We start from the raw sequence: 16,379 nt of genomic DNA on the forward strand, positions 1-16,379 counted from the left end.
GACAGGAATGGGTGAATTTAATTCAGATGACCATTATATCTACTATTGTGGGCAAGAATCCCTTAGGAGAAATGGAGTAGCCCTCATAGTCAACAAAAGAGTCTGAAATGCAGTACTTGAATGTGACCTTAAAAATGACCCAATGATCTCAGTTCATTTCCAAGGCAAACCATTCAACATCATAGTAATCCAAGTCTATGCCCCAACTACTGGATGCCGAAGAAGCTGAAGTTGACCAGTTCTATAAAGACCTATAAGGCCTTCTAGAACTAACAGGAAAAAAAAAAAAAAGTCCTTTTCATCATAGGGTACTGGGATGCAAAAGTAGGAAGTTAAGAGATATGTGGAGTAACAGGCAAGTTTGTCCTTGGAGTACAAAATGAAGCAGGGCAAAGGCTAACAGAGTTTTGCCAAGAGAACAAACTGGTCATAGCAAACAGCCTCTTCCAACAACACAAGAGCTGACTCATCGGAAAAGACCCAGATGCTGAGAAAGATTGAGGGCAGGAGGAGAAGGGGACGACAGAGGATGAGATGGTTGGATGGCATCACCAACTCAATGGATATGAGTTTGAGCAAACTCCAGGAGATGGTGAAGGACAGGGAAGCCTGGCACGCTGCAGTCCATGGGGTCACAAAGAGTCGACACAACTTAGCCACTCAACAGCAACAAATATACATATAAATATATATATATATTTGCATGTCTTGTTTTATTGTTCATCAATTGCTGTGTCATAAAAAAACAGTGAAGGTTTGAAGTACATTTTAAGTTTTTATGTATTTTTTTTCCTACTATGACTACAAGAGGAAGAAAGAAAACCCTTTCCTCTTTTGGGTATAGAAAGTGAGGGGCTGATCAGTTTGATCCATTTAAGGTTTTTCCTTTTTTTGGCTCAAAATTTCCTTTCATTTAATTTTTTTTTAAACTTGAAGTGTAGTTTATTTACAGTGCTGCCTTAGTTTCAGTTGTACAGCAAAGTGACTCATATATTTATATAGGATACATATATTCTTTTTCAGATTCTTTTACTTATAAGTTACTAGAAGATATTGAGTAGAGTTTCCTGTGCTTTACAGCAGGTCCTTGTTAATTATCTGTTTTATATATAGTACTGTGTATCTGTTAATCCCAGATCCCAAATCTATCCATCCCCCCTTTCCCCTTTGGTAACCACAAGTTTGTTAGTTTGTTTTCTGTATCTGTGAGTCTGTTTCTGTTTTGTAAATAAATGCATTTAATTACATCATTTTTTAAAAGATTCCACCTAGAAGTGATATCATATGATGTTTGTCTTTCTCTGCCTGGTTTATTTCACTTACTATGATAATCTCTAGGTCCATCCATGTTGCTGCAAATGCCATTATTTCATTCTTTTTCGTGGCTGAATGATATTCCGTTGTGTATATAGGCCACGTCTTCTTTATCCGTTCCTTCATCCGTGGACATTTAGGTTGCTTCCATGTCTTGGCTGTTGTAAACAGTGCTGCAGTGAACACTGGGGTGTATGTATCTTTTCGAATTAAAGTTTTCTATGCCCAGGAGTGGGATTGCTGCATTATATGGTAACTCTAGGACCTCCCAGGTGGTACAAGTGCTAAAGAACCTGCCTGCCAAAGCAGGAGACACTGAAGACTCGGGTTCTGTCCCAGGGCCAGGAAGATTCCCTGGAGCAGGGCATGGCAACCCACTCCAGTATTCTCGCCTGGAGAATCCCATGGACAGAGGAGCCTGGCGGGCTACGGTCCATGGGGTCCCAGAGTCCGACAGGCTGAAGCAACTGAGCACTGTGGCTCATGGTAACTCTGTTTTTAGTTTTTAAAGGTACCTCCTCACTATTCTGCAGAGCAGCTGCAACAGTTTACATTCCCATCACCAGAGTGATCCACTGAAGCGCCAGCTGGTCTGGGACCCAGTGGAAACTTTGAGCCCTCTGCCTCCCTCTTGTGTCTTTGCCTCTGTCTGTCTGTCTGTCTCTCCGTCCTCGGGCCCCTGTCTCTTCTCATCCCCTTGTACACTCCTTTTAGCTAACCTGTCTCCCCCACCCCATCTCCCTCACCCCGGAAGCTCCTGGCGGAGGAGAAGGCGGCGGTCCTGCGGGCGGTGGAGGAGCGAGAGCGGGCGGAGGCCGAGGGCCGCGAACGCGAGGCCCGGACGCTGTCCCTGACCCGGGCCCTGGAGGAGGAGCAGGAGGCGCGCGAGGAGCTCGAGCGGCAGAACCGCGCGCTGCGGGCCGAGCTGGAGGCGTTGCTGAGCAGCAAGGACGACGTCGGCAAGAGCGTGAGCGTCCCCGGGTCCCCGGGTCCCCGGGTCCCCGGGACACACAGACATACACACACACACGTGGGCGACCACGCGCCCCACCCCCACCCCGTGACGCTGGGGCACACAAACACACGTGTGTGCTCTCCCACACGGAGGGCGAAGGGAACCGGCTTTGGAGAGTCCCCGTGTTCACGCACACACTCGGGAAGTGAGGAAAGCCAGGCATCAACAGGCAACGGTTCATGGGCCGAGCACACGGGGAGACTCTTCCAGCAAACGTGTGCACACACTGAGCACGCAAGCTTCTTAGAAAACACCCATGTGCAGGTGCGTGTTCATGAAATGTAAGCTGACTCTCCCATCAAACACACTGGCTCACGTGTACACACTGAGCACGAGAGCCGCTCACGGTGTGTGTAGGTGACTCCGGACAAGAAGGAGCTAGGATGGACATGTCCCCTCGCTGCATCCCCCTCGTCTGTCAGAGCTCCCCTCCCCTCTAGCCTAGCATAGATCTCCGGGCCTGACCTCCCGCCACCTCGGTGGTCCAGGTGCCCACGGCTCACTCTCATTCTGCCCGCCACCCTCCCAGGTGCATGAGCTGGAGCGAGCCCGCCGGGTGGCCGAACAGGCAGCGAGCGACCTGCGTATGCAGGTGACGGAGCTGGAGGACGAGCTGACGGCAGCCGAGGATGCCAAGCTGCGCCTGGAGGTGACCATGCAGGCCCTCAAGGCGCAACACGAGCGGGACCTGCAGGGCCGCGACGAGGCGGGCGAGGAGAGGCGGCGGCAGCTGGCCAAGCAGGTATGGGCAGGGCGCCGCCCAGCTTGGCGTGCCCGGAAGTCTCACCCATCCGCCTGCCACTCTGGGTTTCTACCCAAGTCCCACCTGCTAGCCAGCCATCCTCCTGTTCCCCAGCCCACCATGACCCGAGAACCCACACGCACAAGGACCCATTCGGACACCCTCTGTCCACTAACTGGTCCACCCAACCACCATCCCGTCTACTGAGCCAGCTGCCCAGCCACCCGTACACAGCCTCCCTACCAGCCAAGACTTCTAAACAACCAATTCTGCATCCGACTTCTTCATCCACCCAATACCCGCTCCAGTCAACCTCCTCTCTCCAGCCCAACCGCCCCAGTATCTACCCACCTCCTCTGCGCCCTCAACCAACCCGTATACCCATTTACCTGCTCATTGACCAGCTTGTCTTCACCCCACTTCATCCGTGACCTTCCTTCCTTTTTCATTTATTTCTTCAGCTGCTTCCTCATTCACTCCATATTTCTCTCTGCACATTCATTCATCCATCCTTCATTCAGTGAAGGAATTTCCTATGGTCTGCAGCGGGCAAGGCTTTTCACTCGGTGATGTGTGCTGAGCGTGGGAGGGGCGGGTCAGCCCTGAGTATCAGGAAGAGCCCTCTGGGGCCATGTGGGCAGCAGACTGGAGCAGGGGAGACTGGAGTTAGGAAGCCCAGAGCCCAGAGCAAGTGATGAAGAGATGATCCAAGGCCAGGCTGGGGAGCAGTATCTGACCGTTTCTTTTTAAATCTCCCTTGGCCCCACTGATCCAGCCATGGGTTCATGCACGATTTTGTCCTGAGGGCACCAAGGAGCCAGCCACAGGAGGGCCAGGAGCAGTGTCAGCTGTGATTGTAGAAGGACCTTTCTAGAGCCTTCAGGAATGGGCTAGAGAGTAGTGATGGGAGCAAAGAGGAGGCTGGGGCAAGAGGGAGGGATAAGGCCTGAGCCAGGGCTGTGGAGTTGGAGAGGATGGTTGGGTTTGTGGCAGAGAGGCAAGGGGCAGGAGGAGTGGGGCTGGAGACCTGGGCAGGGGCTGGAGGATAGACCTCTATGCTACTGGCATGTAGGGGGAGCCTGGGCCTCCTGTCCCCTGAGCCCGCCCCTCCCGACCTCGCCTCTCCCAGTTGAGGGACGCAGAGGTGGAGCGCGATGAGGAACGCAAGCAGCGTGCTCTGGCCATGGCCGCCCGCAAGAAGCTGGAGGCCGAGCTGGAGGAGCTGAAGTCTCAGACCACGGCGGCCGGGCAAGGCAAGGAGGAGGCGGTGAAGCAGCTTCGCAAGATGCAGGTAATGGGTGGGGCTTAAGCCGCGGAAAGGGGAGGCCCCAAACCTCGTTCCAGCTCCCAAAGCGGCTCCCAAACCAGCTCCGACCCCGCCCTCTTGATCCCAGGAGAAGCACCCACGTTAGGCAACAGCTCTATCCATGCCCCAAAGGCTCATTTGGTTCTTTTTATATTTTTTAGTTCCTTTACTTAAACTGCTTAGTCTTTGGGACTTCCTTGCGGCCCAGTGATGAAAACCCTGCGCCTCCACTGTAGAAGGCACAGGATTGATCCCTGGTCAGGGAACTAAAATCCCACATGCCGCTGGATGGGGACATAAATAAATAGTTGCCAGGTAGCAAAGTGGCCGAAAGTGTAAACGCCAGGGTCAGGCAGCCTGGATTCAGGTCGTGACTGTGCCACTTACCACCCTCAGTGCGTTGCTGAACCTCTCTGTGCCTCAGTTTCTCCATCTGTAAACTGGGTAGGAAAATAGTCCCCACCAACTGGAGTTGTGAGGCTTAAGGTTTTCAGTATGTGTACAGAATAGAGACTGGCCCAAGGTAAGTGATCGGTGTTTTCCAGCACTTTTTTCTGACCAAGCTGCTTGACTTGAGGATCTTAGTTCCCCCACCAGGGATGAACCTGCGCCCCCTGCAGTGGAAACTTGGGAGTCTTAACCGCTGAACCGCCATGGAAGTGCCTCCCAACTCTATTATTACTCCAGAGTCCACATATTATCCCCACTTTACGCTTGCTTTAATTTTGATATGCTTTAAAAAAAAAAAAAAGAAGTGAGGCCCAGAGACGAGGGGAGAGCTGGCCCATGGTCACACAGCCAGCGGCTGGGAGCGGGGTGCAGAAGCCCAAGTCCTCAGGACTCTGCTTGCTCACGGGGAGCCCCCACAGGGCTGACTGCGAGGGTAGCAGGGCTGGGGGCATTCCCTGTGACCTGGCTGGGCTCACTCACTCGCTTCGTTCCGCCCAGGCCCAGATGAAGGAGCTGTGGCGGGAGGTGGAGGAGACGCGCAGTTCTCGAGAGGAGATCTTTGCCCAGAACCGGGAGAGTGAGAAGCGCCTCAAGGGGCTAGAGGCGGAAGTGCTGCGGCTGCAGGAGGTGATGCCGGGGTGGGCGGGGCTCAGGAGGGTGGGGTCACTGGTGGGCGGGGCCAGGGACCCGAACCGGAAAGCCACAAGGTCGGTGTGCGGATGGGCTAGAGTAGAGAGATTGGAGGCAGGGAGGCTGGACAGGGACGATGAAGCCTGAGCCGGGACGCAGAAGAGGGAACAGAGAGCGTAAAGGAGCAGGATGGGCAGGGCTTTGGGTGGTAAGGCGGCAGAGGAGGGGAGGAGAGGGGGTCTGGCCCGATGACTGAGGGAAACTGGAGGAGGAACTGGTCTGAAAAGAGATGCTGGGCTCAGTGAGGAGGCCATGAGGGTGAGGGATCCGGGCAGGCGGGCAGCAAGAAGTGGACATGGATCAGGGGCTGCGGAGATGGATTTAGGAGACATCTGCCTATAGACTGAAGCTCACTCCAAGGTTATCCAGGGGCAGCGTGTCCAAGTGCAGTGAAAAAAAGATCAAGAGACTTGAGGCGTGAGGGGTAGGGAGGCCAGTGCTCAGCCAGCCTCCCATCGCCGCAGCTGACCACCTGCCTATTTTGCTCGTTGCAGGAACTGGCCGCTTCTGACCGTGCCCGTCGGCAGGCCCAGCAGGAGAGGGATGAGATGGCAGATGAGGTGGCCAACGGCAGCCTTAGCAAGTGAGTGGCCCATGGTAATATGGGGCAGGGCGCCCTCTTCTGGCCATACTGCCCTCTCAACCTCCCGTGACCTTGCCCTGCCTGTTCTCCCTAGAGCTGCCATTCTGGATGAGAAACGTCAGCTGGAGGGGCGCCTGGGGCAAATGGAAGAGGAGCTGGAGGAGGAGCAAAGCAATGCAGAGCTGCTCAATGACCGCTACCGAAAGCTGCTCCTGCAGGTGAGCACAGCTGGATTACCCCCTGCCAGCCTGAGGCCGCACTGACCTGGGACCATAACACCTTCAATCCTCTTTTTCAATCCACATAGGAAAAGGGAATATTTGAGTTGGGTTTTGAAGGTTGAATAGGAGTTCTCTAGGTGGGGGAGGAATAGATGCATTCATTCTGTTGTGCTTCTGAGGCTTCTTGAAGGCTGGATCCAGGGAGCATGATGCTGGTAATATAGATTTCATTCCAAGGCCTCTTCTCCTGGCTTGTAAGTGGTGACTTATAGGTGGCCATCATCTCATCCTGCAGTCACTGGGCTCGACTTTCTGTGCATGTGGGGGGAGCAAGAGAGAGCAAGCTATCTGATATCTCCTTATAAGGGCACTAATGCCATCATGGGGGCCCCACCCTCTTATCCTCATCTAGTCCTAATTACGTCCCAAAGGCCCCATTTCCAGATACACACTGGGGGTTAGGACTTCATATGAATTTGTGGGGCAACAAACATTCAGTCCATAATACACCAGTTCCCCAGGAAGCTAGCCTGGTGATCTCAAACTCATTTAGAAGCCAACCTGGAAAGGGTCCCAACTGGCCCCAAATGGAGCAGCTTGAGCTTCAACCACGGTCATAATTACAGCTGATTTAAATCCATCAAATCTGTTTAAACCCTCAAGTACACAATGACATTTAAAAAAATACTAATTAGTCACTGTATTAGCTGCCTGAGGCTGCTGCAACCAATTGCCACAAACTGGGTGGCTTAGAAAGACAGTTACTTGTTCTCTCACAGTTCTGGAGGTCAGAGGTCCAAAATCAAGGTGTCATCAGGTTCGTCCTTTCTGAGGGAACGTCTCTTCCAGTCCTCTCTCCTGGTTGCTTGTCAGCAACCCGTGCCTCGTAGATCCATCAGCCTGGTCTCTGCCTCTGCCTCATATGACCTTCCCTGTGTCTTCTCTGTGTGTCTGTGCCTCCTTCCCTTCTTGCAAAGACACCAGTCGTATTGGACTTAGTGCGAGGCTGTTTAGTTGCTAAGTCACATCTGACTGTGCGACACCATGGACTTGAGCCCACCAGCCTCCTCTGTCCATGGGATTCTCCAGGCAAGAATACTGGAGTGGGTTGCCATTTCCATCTCCAGGGGATCTTCCTGACCCAGGGTTCAAACCTGCATCTCCTGCATTGGCAAGTGGGTTCTTTACCACTGAGCGACGAGGGAAGCCCATTGGAATTAGGGCCCATTCCAATCCAGCATGGGCTTCCCAGGTGGCCCAGTGGTAAAGAACCCACTTGCCAATGCAGGAGACGCAGTAAACTCCTGGTGGGCTATAGTCCATGGGGTCACAAAGAGTTGGACACAACTGAGCGACTAACACACTTTAGAAAGGATGGAGGAGGAAACTGTAGATTAAAAGAGACTTAAAAATCATGTACAAAAAAATTTTAATGGGCAGCATTCAACTGTAGAATCTAGAGATGCATCTTTGAATAATAAAACTCAAAAGGAAAAAAAAAAAAAGCAAGGAAGTGATCACCCTAGGAGTCAGGAGGGGGCAATTCCCTGGTGGTCCAGTGGTTAAAACTCTGCACTCCCAATGCAGGAGGCTCGGATCGAACCCCTGGTTGGGAAAATAAGATTCCACAAGCTGCACAGCACATCCAAATAAAGAAAAATGTCAGGATGGCATGTTGTTTGGGGTGAAAGGAAGAGGTTGTTAGTAGAATGGATGCATGAAGTTCTATTTTTTGACCTGGGCAGAGGTGACAATGATGTTTGCTTTTTATTAACCTATCCTGGAGTGGGTTGTCATTCCCTTGCCCAAGGCATCTTCCCAACCCAGGGATCAAACCTAGGCTTTCTTCATTGCAGGCAGATTCTTTACCATCTGAGCCACTAGGGAAGCCCAACCTATTAAACCATATAGTTGATCTGTTTTTTGCTTTTTCTGTCTCACGGTTTTATTTTCCAATAAGAGGTTAAAAAAAATAGCATATGCTAATCACCAAGTCGGTCTCTTCCTGTGAGGGTGAAATGAAGTAAAGTATGAATCAGACTGCATCTGACTCATTTCCGTGTCCCCAGCATAGGATCTCACTTGGAGTACGAGATGAATAAATAAACAGGCACTATTATTAGGGGGTGTGGTTACGCATTAGCAATATAGTAGCTCCTGTTAATTGAGCCTACATTTCTCAAAACGATCCTGCATATCATTCTATCAAAACCACCTGAGTGCTTGTTGAAAAGGTGGATTCATGGACCTTATTCCAGACTTGCTGAATGAGAATCTCTGGATGGGATCCTGTGGTCCATTTTTTTTTCCTTTTTTTCCCCACAAGCTCTCTGGATGAGCCTGGTGCAAACAAAAATGTGATAACGCTTGGAATAGACTCATTCACAGTCAAAGATAGAATTGACAGCATTTAAACAAGCCTGTGATAGTCATCTCGACTCGTTTATTTATTGGGCTGAGTTGTACAGCATGTGGAACCTCAGTTACCCAATCAGGGATCGAACCAGACCCCCTGCATTAGAAGCTCAGAGTCCTAACCACTGGACCACCACTCTCCTCTTGTGGTCTTATTAAAATAGCAAAAACCTATCCAAAAGGTTAAAACCCAGAGCTGGCACTGCTGTTGGCTGATAAGCCAATCAAGGAAAAGTACATTTATTGAGTGTTTATTATGTGCCAGGCTCTGTGCTAGGCACTTAACAAGCATCAACTCACTTAGTTATGGGAGGTTCTGGCATTTACCTCCCACCTTCCCTCTGAGACTCCACCGTGACAGTCCTGCCTTCCCCACTGCTACAGGTAGAATCACTGACCACAGAACTGTCAGCTGAGCGCAGTTTCTCAGCTAAGGCAGAGAGTGGGCGGCAGCAGCTGGAGCGGCAGGTCCAGGAGCTCCGGGAACGCCTGGGTGAGGAAGACGCTGGGGCCCGAGCTCGCCAGAAGATGATCATCGCTGCCCTTGAGTCCAAGTTGGCCCAGGCTGAGGAGCAGCTGGAGCAGGAGAGCAGGTAAGTGGGAAGGGAGGGCACAGCTGGAGGGCAACCCTCACATTCTGAGCAATGAGACAAAGGGGAGCTGTGTTAACAAGCACCTGGTTTGGAAACATCCAAAAGGCATCATAATATTAATGGTTGATGGTTTCCTGTATCATTTAGGATGCTCTGTGCTGCAAGTAACTGCATTCCCACTATATAATGTAAACAGTAACTTAGCAGTTAGCTATAGCTGCATAACATGTGTTAGTCACTCAGTCGTGTCCAGCTCTTTGTGGCCCCATGAACTGTAGTCCATCAGGCTGCTCTGCCCATGGAATTCTCCAAGCAAGAATACTGCAGTGGGCTGCCATTTCCTTCTCTAGGGGATCTTCCTGACCCAGGGATCGAACCCTGGTCTCCTGTGTTGCAGGCAGATTCTCTACCATCTGAGCCACAAAGGAAGCCCCATATGCAGGGAAGCTGCCTAACAAACCACCTTAAAATTTCAGTGACTTAAAACAGCAATCATTTATTATTGTTCATGAGTCTTTGGAATGGCTGGTAGGTTCTGCTGATCTGGGTTTGGTGAGCCTCCCTCATGCATCTTTGCTCAGCTGAAAGTCAGCTAGATGGATTTGCTGATCTTGGCTGGGCTTTCACATGTCTACAGCCTTGCCTGGGACAATTTGGCTAACTTGTCTCTGCTCTAGGCTGACCCAGGCTTGTTCATATGACAGAGTGAAGGTTCCAAGAGAGAAAGTTTCTTAGGGCCTAGACTTGGAACTGGTACAATGTCGCTTCTGCCATATCCTGTCAAGCAAGCCACGTGGCCAGCTCAGACATGAGAATATCCAGTCATGGTTGCCAGGCACCACCCATTGCTAGGGGCCCCATCACCTGGACTTCACCCTAGTATGATGGTCCATGTAGGAGAGAATGGATGAGCATCAGGATAGGGAAGTTCAGGAGACAGGAGGTAAGGATGGTGCCAGGTGTCTGACCTGCAGATCTAGGTGGATCATGGGAAACTGGGAGGAGGAGCAGGTTTGGGAGAAGGCATTGAACCCAGTGCAGGGTGTACAGGGTCTAGTGGGCAGCCGAGGCTGGGGGTTGAACCAGGCTCAGGAGACAGATTTAGTGGACACCAGGCTGTTGATGGTTGTAGAATCCTGGGGCACAGCTGAGTGTGTCCAAAGAAAAGTGTGTGAGTGAGAAAGGAAGACAGCAGAGATGGTTAAGGATGGAGTTTGGGGCTCCCAGAGTGTTCTACAAACACGAAGAGCTTGAAAAGGAAATTGAGAGAAGAGAGGGAGAAAGAAAATTCCCAGGCCAGGCAGAAGGGAGGTCAGGTGGGAGATGATAAGTCCTGAACCCCTGGGGGCTGGGGCTGTGAGGCTAAGGAGGGGGCAGGGCAGAGTCCAGGGGGTAGTGAGACAAGGTTTGGGTACTGACAGGCAGGGGGTGGGGCAAAGGAGAGAAAATGGGTGAGGATGGTGCCTGGTGGTCTGATTTGGAGACTTGCGGTCAGTGGATCAGTTCCCTAAGAGGAGGAAGACTGGGAGCAGAGTGGAGGATACAGTAGAACATAAGAGACCTAGTGGGATGTGGAAAACTGGTGTAGTCATGGAGACACTTTTAGGAACATCAAGCATCTTAGCTGAAGTTAAGGATTAGGTGCCCTGGTGGTAGCCTGGTACAACCAGGCCTCAGTAGAGTGTGGGAGCCAGTTGCAGGTGGGTGGGAAGGTGGGCAGAGGCCACTCCGAGAACAGGCAGCTGCTGGACGAGGCTTGGCAGGGGTAGAATCCCAGGTGAGCAACTCTTTTGATTCTCCCCTTCGTGCCTCTCCTCAGGGAGCGCATCCTCTCTGGCAAGCTGGTGCGGAGGGCTGAGAAGAGGCTTAAAGAGGTGGTGCTCCAGGTGGAGGAGGAGCGGAGGGTGGCTGACCAGCTCCGGGACCAGGTGAGCAGCTGACGTCATGGAGAAGCAGTGGGGGTGGGGACCACTGACTGAGAAGTAGCACGCGACATCTCTAGAGGTAGTGAGCTCCCATCACAAGAGGTAGTGTGTGGGTGCTGGACTAAAGCCGAGTGCAGATAACGTCCTGGGCCTTGGAGCATCAGCAGAGAGCCTGAATCAGTGACTTTGTGATCTGTTGAATTCTGGACTCTAGGAAAAGCCCTGGTGGGGAGCTGAGACAGCTAATGAGAGGGAAGAAGTTAAATCCTACCCGGAGGCTAGGCCACAGCTTAAATAATAAAGTGGTGTTTATTGAGAGCTTTCTTTAGCCAGTGCTAAAGACATAACATGTAGTAACACTTAAGCCTAATCAGAACTCATGAGGTAGGTACTATTATTTTCCCTCTTATTCGTGTCAGAAAACTGAAGTCACTTGCTCACAATTATTTATTTAGTAACAGATGGAGCCAGAGTTCAACCTTCAGCACTTTGGCTGCATATCTGTGCCCTTAATTATTTATTGATCGGTGAATGTGTCCCACACACTGTGCTCCTTACTTAAACAAGCAGACAGCAAGCATGCTTGCATTCTCTCATCAGCTCCATTTCACAAGGGAGAAAATGGAAACTTTAGAAGGGGGTATAACCCAAAGTCACACAATTAATAAAGACAGTCTGGATCAGATCCTCCTAGACCCTCTTGCCAGCCTCCACCCCAGGCTCAAATGCGACTGACTCTGTTTGCTGTGCCCTTAAAAGCTCAGCTGTGTTTTATTCGCCAATTATTTCACAAAACAATTGTTGAGCACCTGCTCAACCTGCGTGCCAGGCACTGTGCAAAGCATTGGAGATATGGCTGTGAACGACGTAGAGAATGTCCCTGGCCCTCGTGACGTTCACATTTTCAGCACAGGAAGAGGAAGACACCACCGTAAACCTATAAACGGGCAAAGATAATTACAGATTGTGAAAGGGGTTATGAAGAAAAAAGAGAATAAAGAGAGAGGGGGATACAGAGGACTGGAGAATCCTCCCTAGATTGGGAGGGAGGTGGTCCGGAAGACCTTTCTGAGGAAGTGACATTTGAATTGATACTGAAGGGTGAGAAAGAGCCAGGAAGAGGGAATAGCAGGTGCAAGGACCCTGGGCTATGGAAATCAGCTCAATGAGTCCCAAGCAAAGAAGCAGAGCAGAATAACTTGAGAGAAGAATGGGGTTGGGGGCGTTGAGTGATACCTGAGGTTAGAGAAGTTGGCGGGAGGCAGATTATGTGTGTCCTCTCCTTGGAGAGAGAGATGGCAGGGTCTGGGGGAGGGTCTCACTACAGATGGCCTGATCCGTGTGTTTATGGGAAGACGACCAGGCAAGGGCCTGGAACGCCAGGCGGAGGTGCTGGCACTGAAGAACCATGGGAGGACCTTGAGCAGGGCAGAGGCAGGGTCAGATCCGAGCACAGAGAGACCCCTCTGCGGCCGAGTGGTGGGTGGTCTCGCGTTTGAGCCTGACCTGGAGGCTGGTGAGAGGATCTAGGAGAGCAGAACAAAAGTGTGAACAGAAGGCAGGGCGTGTGACAGTCAGGATAGAGGAGGGATGGAGATGTGGGGAGCTCTGTGTGAGAGCCGCACCCAGAGACATGACCTGACTCCCCGGCTCCCGCAAAAGCTGGAGAAGGGCAACCTTCGAGTGAAGCAGCTGAAGCGGCAGCTGGAGGAGGCTGAGGAGGAGGCTTCCCGGGCCCAGGCGGTCCGCAGGAGACTGCAGCACGAGCTGGAGGATGTCACAGAGGCCTCCGAGTCCATGAACCGGGAGCTGAACACGCTCAGGAACCGGCTCAGGTAAGGCCACCCGGTGCACGCGCAACCTCTCTGCATGAACCCCCAGCTCCCCCGTCTTCGCTCTGTGCCTCCCTCCCCATTTTATTCTATTTCTCCGTATCCTCCTAACCCTATCCTCCCGCCTTTCACTTTTCTCTCTCCCCTCCTCCGGTAACTGCCTCCTGGTCTCTCCTCCTTTCCCCTCCAGGCGCGGACCCCTCACCTTCACCACCCGCACTGTGCGCCAGGTCTTCCGGCTGGAGGAGGGCGTGGCGTCCGACGAGGAGGCGGCGGCGGAAGAGGCGGAGCCGGGGTCGGGGCCGCCGCCCCCGGAGCCCGAAGGGTCCGCTGCGGCCACACCGCAGTGACCCTACCCTGCCCCCAGCCGCCGGGCCCTCGCTCCTTGGCCCACCCCCGCCAGGTGCCTGTCCTGAGAACCGCCCTCTGGCTTCTTGCATTTCGGAAGTACAGGCTTCCGGCATGACAGCACTTATCCAGCCCACTCCGGGGGTCCCGGGAGACTTTCCCGTGAACCCCTAAACAGAGGAGTGGGCAAGCAGGGATCGCGGACTGGGGCGATCTCACTTGGGAGAAATTCGGGTGTGGGCGGCAAGCTGGGTTCCCATCCAGTTCCAAATCCTTCCTTCGGTTATGAATGATCTTTGTTGGGAAGGGAGTTTGGCTCTCCACGCCCCTTCCCCCTCCCCCCCCTCCCTCTTTCCCTCTCCCTGTCTCTCCACTTAGCCACCGACCCCAGAACTTATGAGCAACAGCACCCTGAGCTCCAGGCGGCCCTCAGCCTTTGACCTTTGCAGAAGGGCAGAATAAGGGGACCTCACACATCCCCCCTACCCTCAGGTTCCCTCCCGTTGCTCTTGTGTGATCACAGTTCAGCTGGAGTTTCCCATGGGGGCTTGAGGAGGCCCCATACCCTCCCAGCCTTCAAACTGTTGCAGAAATAAACTCCAACCCCGACTGGACCCTGAGGGCTATGTGTGTTCCTCCAGGGGTAGGGAGACAGGACGGGCAAGGGGCGGTGATGCGTTGGGGGGCAGTCGGTTGGTTGTAATTCAGCAGGTCGGTGTCGGGGACCTCCTCATCCGGCCTCCCTCCGAGGTATCCCCTCCATTATACAGATGGGAAAACTGAGGCTGAGCTGCAGGGTCCCTGGCTTTCACGCCTCTCAGTCAGCGAGTGGTAGGAGGGGGAGCTGCACTCTAGCTGACTCTCAAATCTTTGCAAAGCCACGACAGTAGTGACTGTTGAGCTGTTTGTTGAATGCTATTTACTGAGCTGTGCTAAATGTGGGACATTAGTCTCAACCCCTAGATGTAGAGATTTCGTTGTTTTCCAGTGTCTAGAACACTGCCTGGTATAGTTAACCTTTTTATATTTGCTGAATGACTAGATCACCCCCTCCTTTTTATATTGGTTGAATGAATAGAGCACCCCCTCTACTTTCTGAGTGGTGGAAACAAGCTCAGAGAGGTTAAGAGACTTGCCCAAGGACAAACAGCTACTAAGAAATAGAACCCAGTCTGGCTTCAGAGTGGGTAACCCCTGAGCCCACACTGGGAACCCAGGTCCATCCCTTTTCTGGAGACTAGAAACCTTCATCTATGAGCTCACATGACCTGGGTCATATGACTTTCCAATTAGGACTGTCAGCTCAATTCAGTTGCTCAGTCGTATCAGACTGTTTGCAACCCCATGGACTGCAGCATGCCAGGCCTCCCTGTCCATCACCAACTCCCGCAATTTACTCAAACTCCTGTCCATTGAGTCCGGGATGCCGTCCAACCATCTCATGGATCCCCATTTTTACAATCAGGGAAACTGAGGTAGATACTTGCTCCCTCCCAAATCACAATGTGAGAGCCAGCGATGCGGGGCATGTCTGCACCCTCAAAGTGCATGCCCTTGCCATTTTAGTCCGACCCCTGCTCTTGAAGACCCAACTCTTAGGTCTCCCCTCAAAGCCCCCTTCAGGAGACCTTCTCTGCAGACAAGGAGGATGAAACTTTTAAATGAAAAGGAAACTTTTATTTTGGTGGGGAGTGACAGGGTGGGTGGGAAGGGTGGGGCATGACACTTTTCCTTTGGGGAGAGGGGGTGACATGCGGCAGCTTCTGCAACGGGCGGTTCATGCACCCAGGGTGGGCGTGGGGGAGGCTTGGGGGAGAGGCCACGCCGACCCCTCCCTCCCTGCCCTGGGGGTGGGTTGAGAAGACCCGCCATTAGCACCAGAGTTGGACGATTTGCAGACCTCCCCTCCCCAGACTGACTCCGGACACCCTCCCCCATCCCTGAGAGCGCCCCCTTGCCACTCCCCCCCACCCCAACGACAGGCCAGGCCCGCCCCGCCCACTTTTGAGTGAGAAACTTATTGCTGTGTGCGCGTTGGGGAGGAGCCGCTGTGTTCAGAAAGACCCCCGCCGTCCACTCCTCCCCAATCACCCCGCCCCCTGCCCCGTGTCGGTGCTTCCCGGAGCGCAGGAGGGGCGCGACGTGCGTGTGGGGAGCGCATCATGCAGCGCATGCGTGTAGTTGCAGGCACCCTGGCGGCCGGGGGGAAAGGGGCGCGGGACTTGGAAGCTGTCCCTTCAGCTCTCTCTCTCCCTCCCCGACTCCCACACTGTTGACTTGGGGGACGGGAAAGGAGAATAACGTTTGTAGAGGTTTGTAATGATTGTGGTTATTTTCAAAAGCTGAACTAAAAAGCTGGGTACGTGTGGCAGATTGGCGAGCCGGAGGGGGTGGGGGTAGGCGTTGGGAAGAAGTCTGTACCCTTTAGAAAAATCCTCACCCCCTTTCCCCGCACCTTTCGGCTTCCGTGAGGGTCACGGGTATCTGGGGTTTTAAGAAGTTGAACCCTTTGGCAATATAATCAGTCTTCAACCCCATACCCTGGTGTCTGAAGCCTCTAGCCCTTTACCCCGCCCCACCCCGCTCCCACCAGAACCCGCCCCACCCCTCGCCCCTGGTTCGCCAGGGTTCAGGGTCCGAGGGCAGAATGGGGGGACTCAAAATGCCCCTTGCATAGGAATCGTTGCATCTAGAATCGTGCTCAGTGACGTCCCCCCAACCCGCGGGTGGGGGGTGTTCCTGAGGCCGGTGGGAGCAGAGGGAGGGAGGTTGCTAATTCCGTGGGCCCCCAACTCCAAAAAGGGGAGTCCCCTAAGGACTCTGGGACCGGTGTGGTCTCTGGGCTTGGGGGAGGTAGCGCATCCTTGAGCCAGGATGGGATGTGAGAAATGATTTTCCACCCGCGAGCGTCGGGGGTTGAGGAACGCGGGGGAGGGGCTAGCTGG

At 53.0% G+C, this 16,379-nt stretch overlaps 1 protein-coding gene across 5 annotated transcripts in view; it reads left to right on the plus strand.

Moving 5' to 3' along the window:
• MYH14 (myosin heavy chain 14) overlaps window positions 1-14,048 on the plus strand; it is a 78,368-nt gene extending 64,320 nt beyond the window's left edge. For all 5 annotated transcript variants that reach the window (XM_069551314.1, XM_069551312.1, XM_069551313.1 and 2 more), the window contains 10 exons: window positions 2,069-2,281; window positions 2,859-3,071; window positions 4,201-4,362; window positions 5,326-5,454; window positions 6,012-6,100; window positions 6,195-6,318; window positions 9,121-9,329; window positions 11,149-11,257; window positions 12,917-13,089; window positions 13,277-14,048. In XM_069551314.1, the coding sequence (XP_069407415.1) occupies window positions 2,069-2,281; window positions 2,859-3,071; window positions 4,201-4,362; window positions 5,326-5,454; window positions 6,012-6,100; window positions 6,195-6,318; window positions 9,121-9,329; window positions 11,149-11,257; window positions 12,917-13,089; window positions 13,277-13,436 (1,581 nt within the window). In that variant the 3' untranslated portion in view covers window positions 13,437-14,048. The remainder of the gene's footprint in view (window positions 1-2,068; window positions 2,282-2,858; window positions 3,072-4,200; window positions 4,363-5,325; window positions 5,455-6,011; window positions 6,101-6,194; window positions 6,319-9,120; window positions 9,330-11,148; window positions 11,258-12,916; window positions 13,090-13,276) is intronic.
• The last annotated feature ends 2,331 nt before the right edge of the window (window positions 14,049-16,379 follow it).

This window comes from Ovis canadensis, chromosome 14 (genome assembly GCF_042477335.2).
Source record: "Ovis canadensis isolate MfBH-ARS-UI-01 breed Bighorn chromosome 14, ARS-UI_OviCan_v2, whole genome shotgun sequence".
In the NCBI taxonomy this organism is placed as follows: Eukaryota; Metazoa; Chordata; class Mammalia; order Artiodactyla; family Bovidae; genus Ovis; species Ovis canadensis.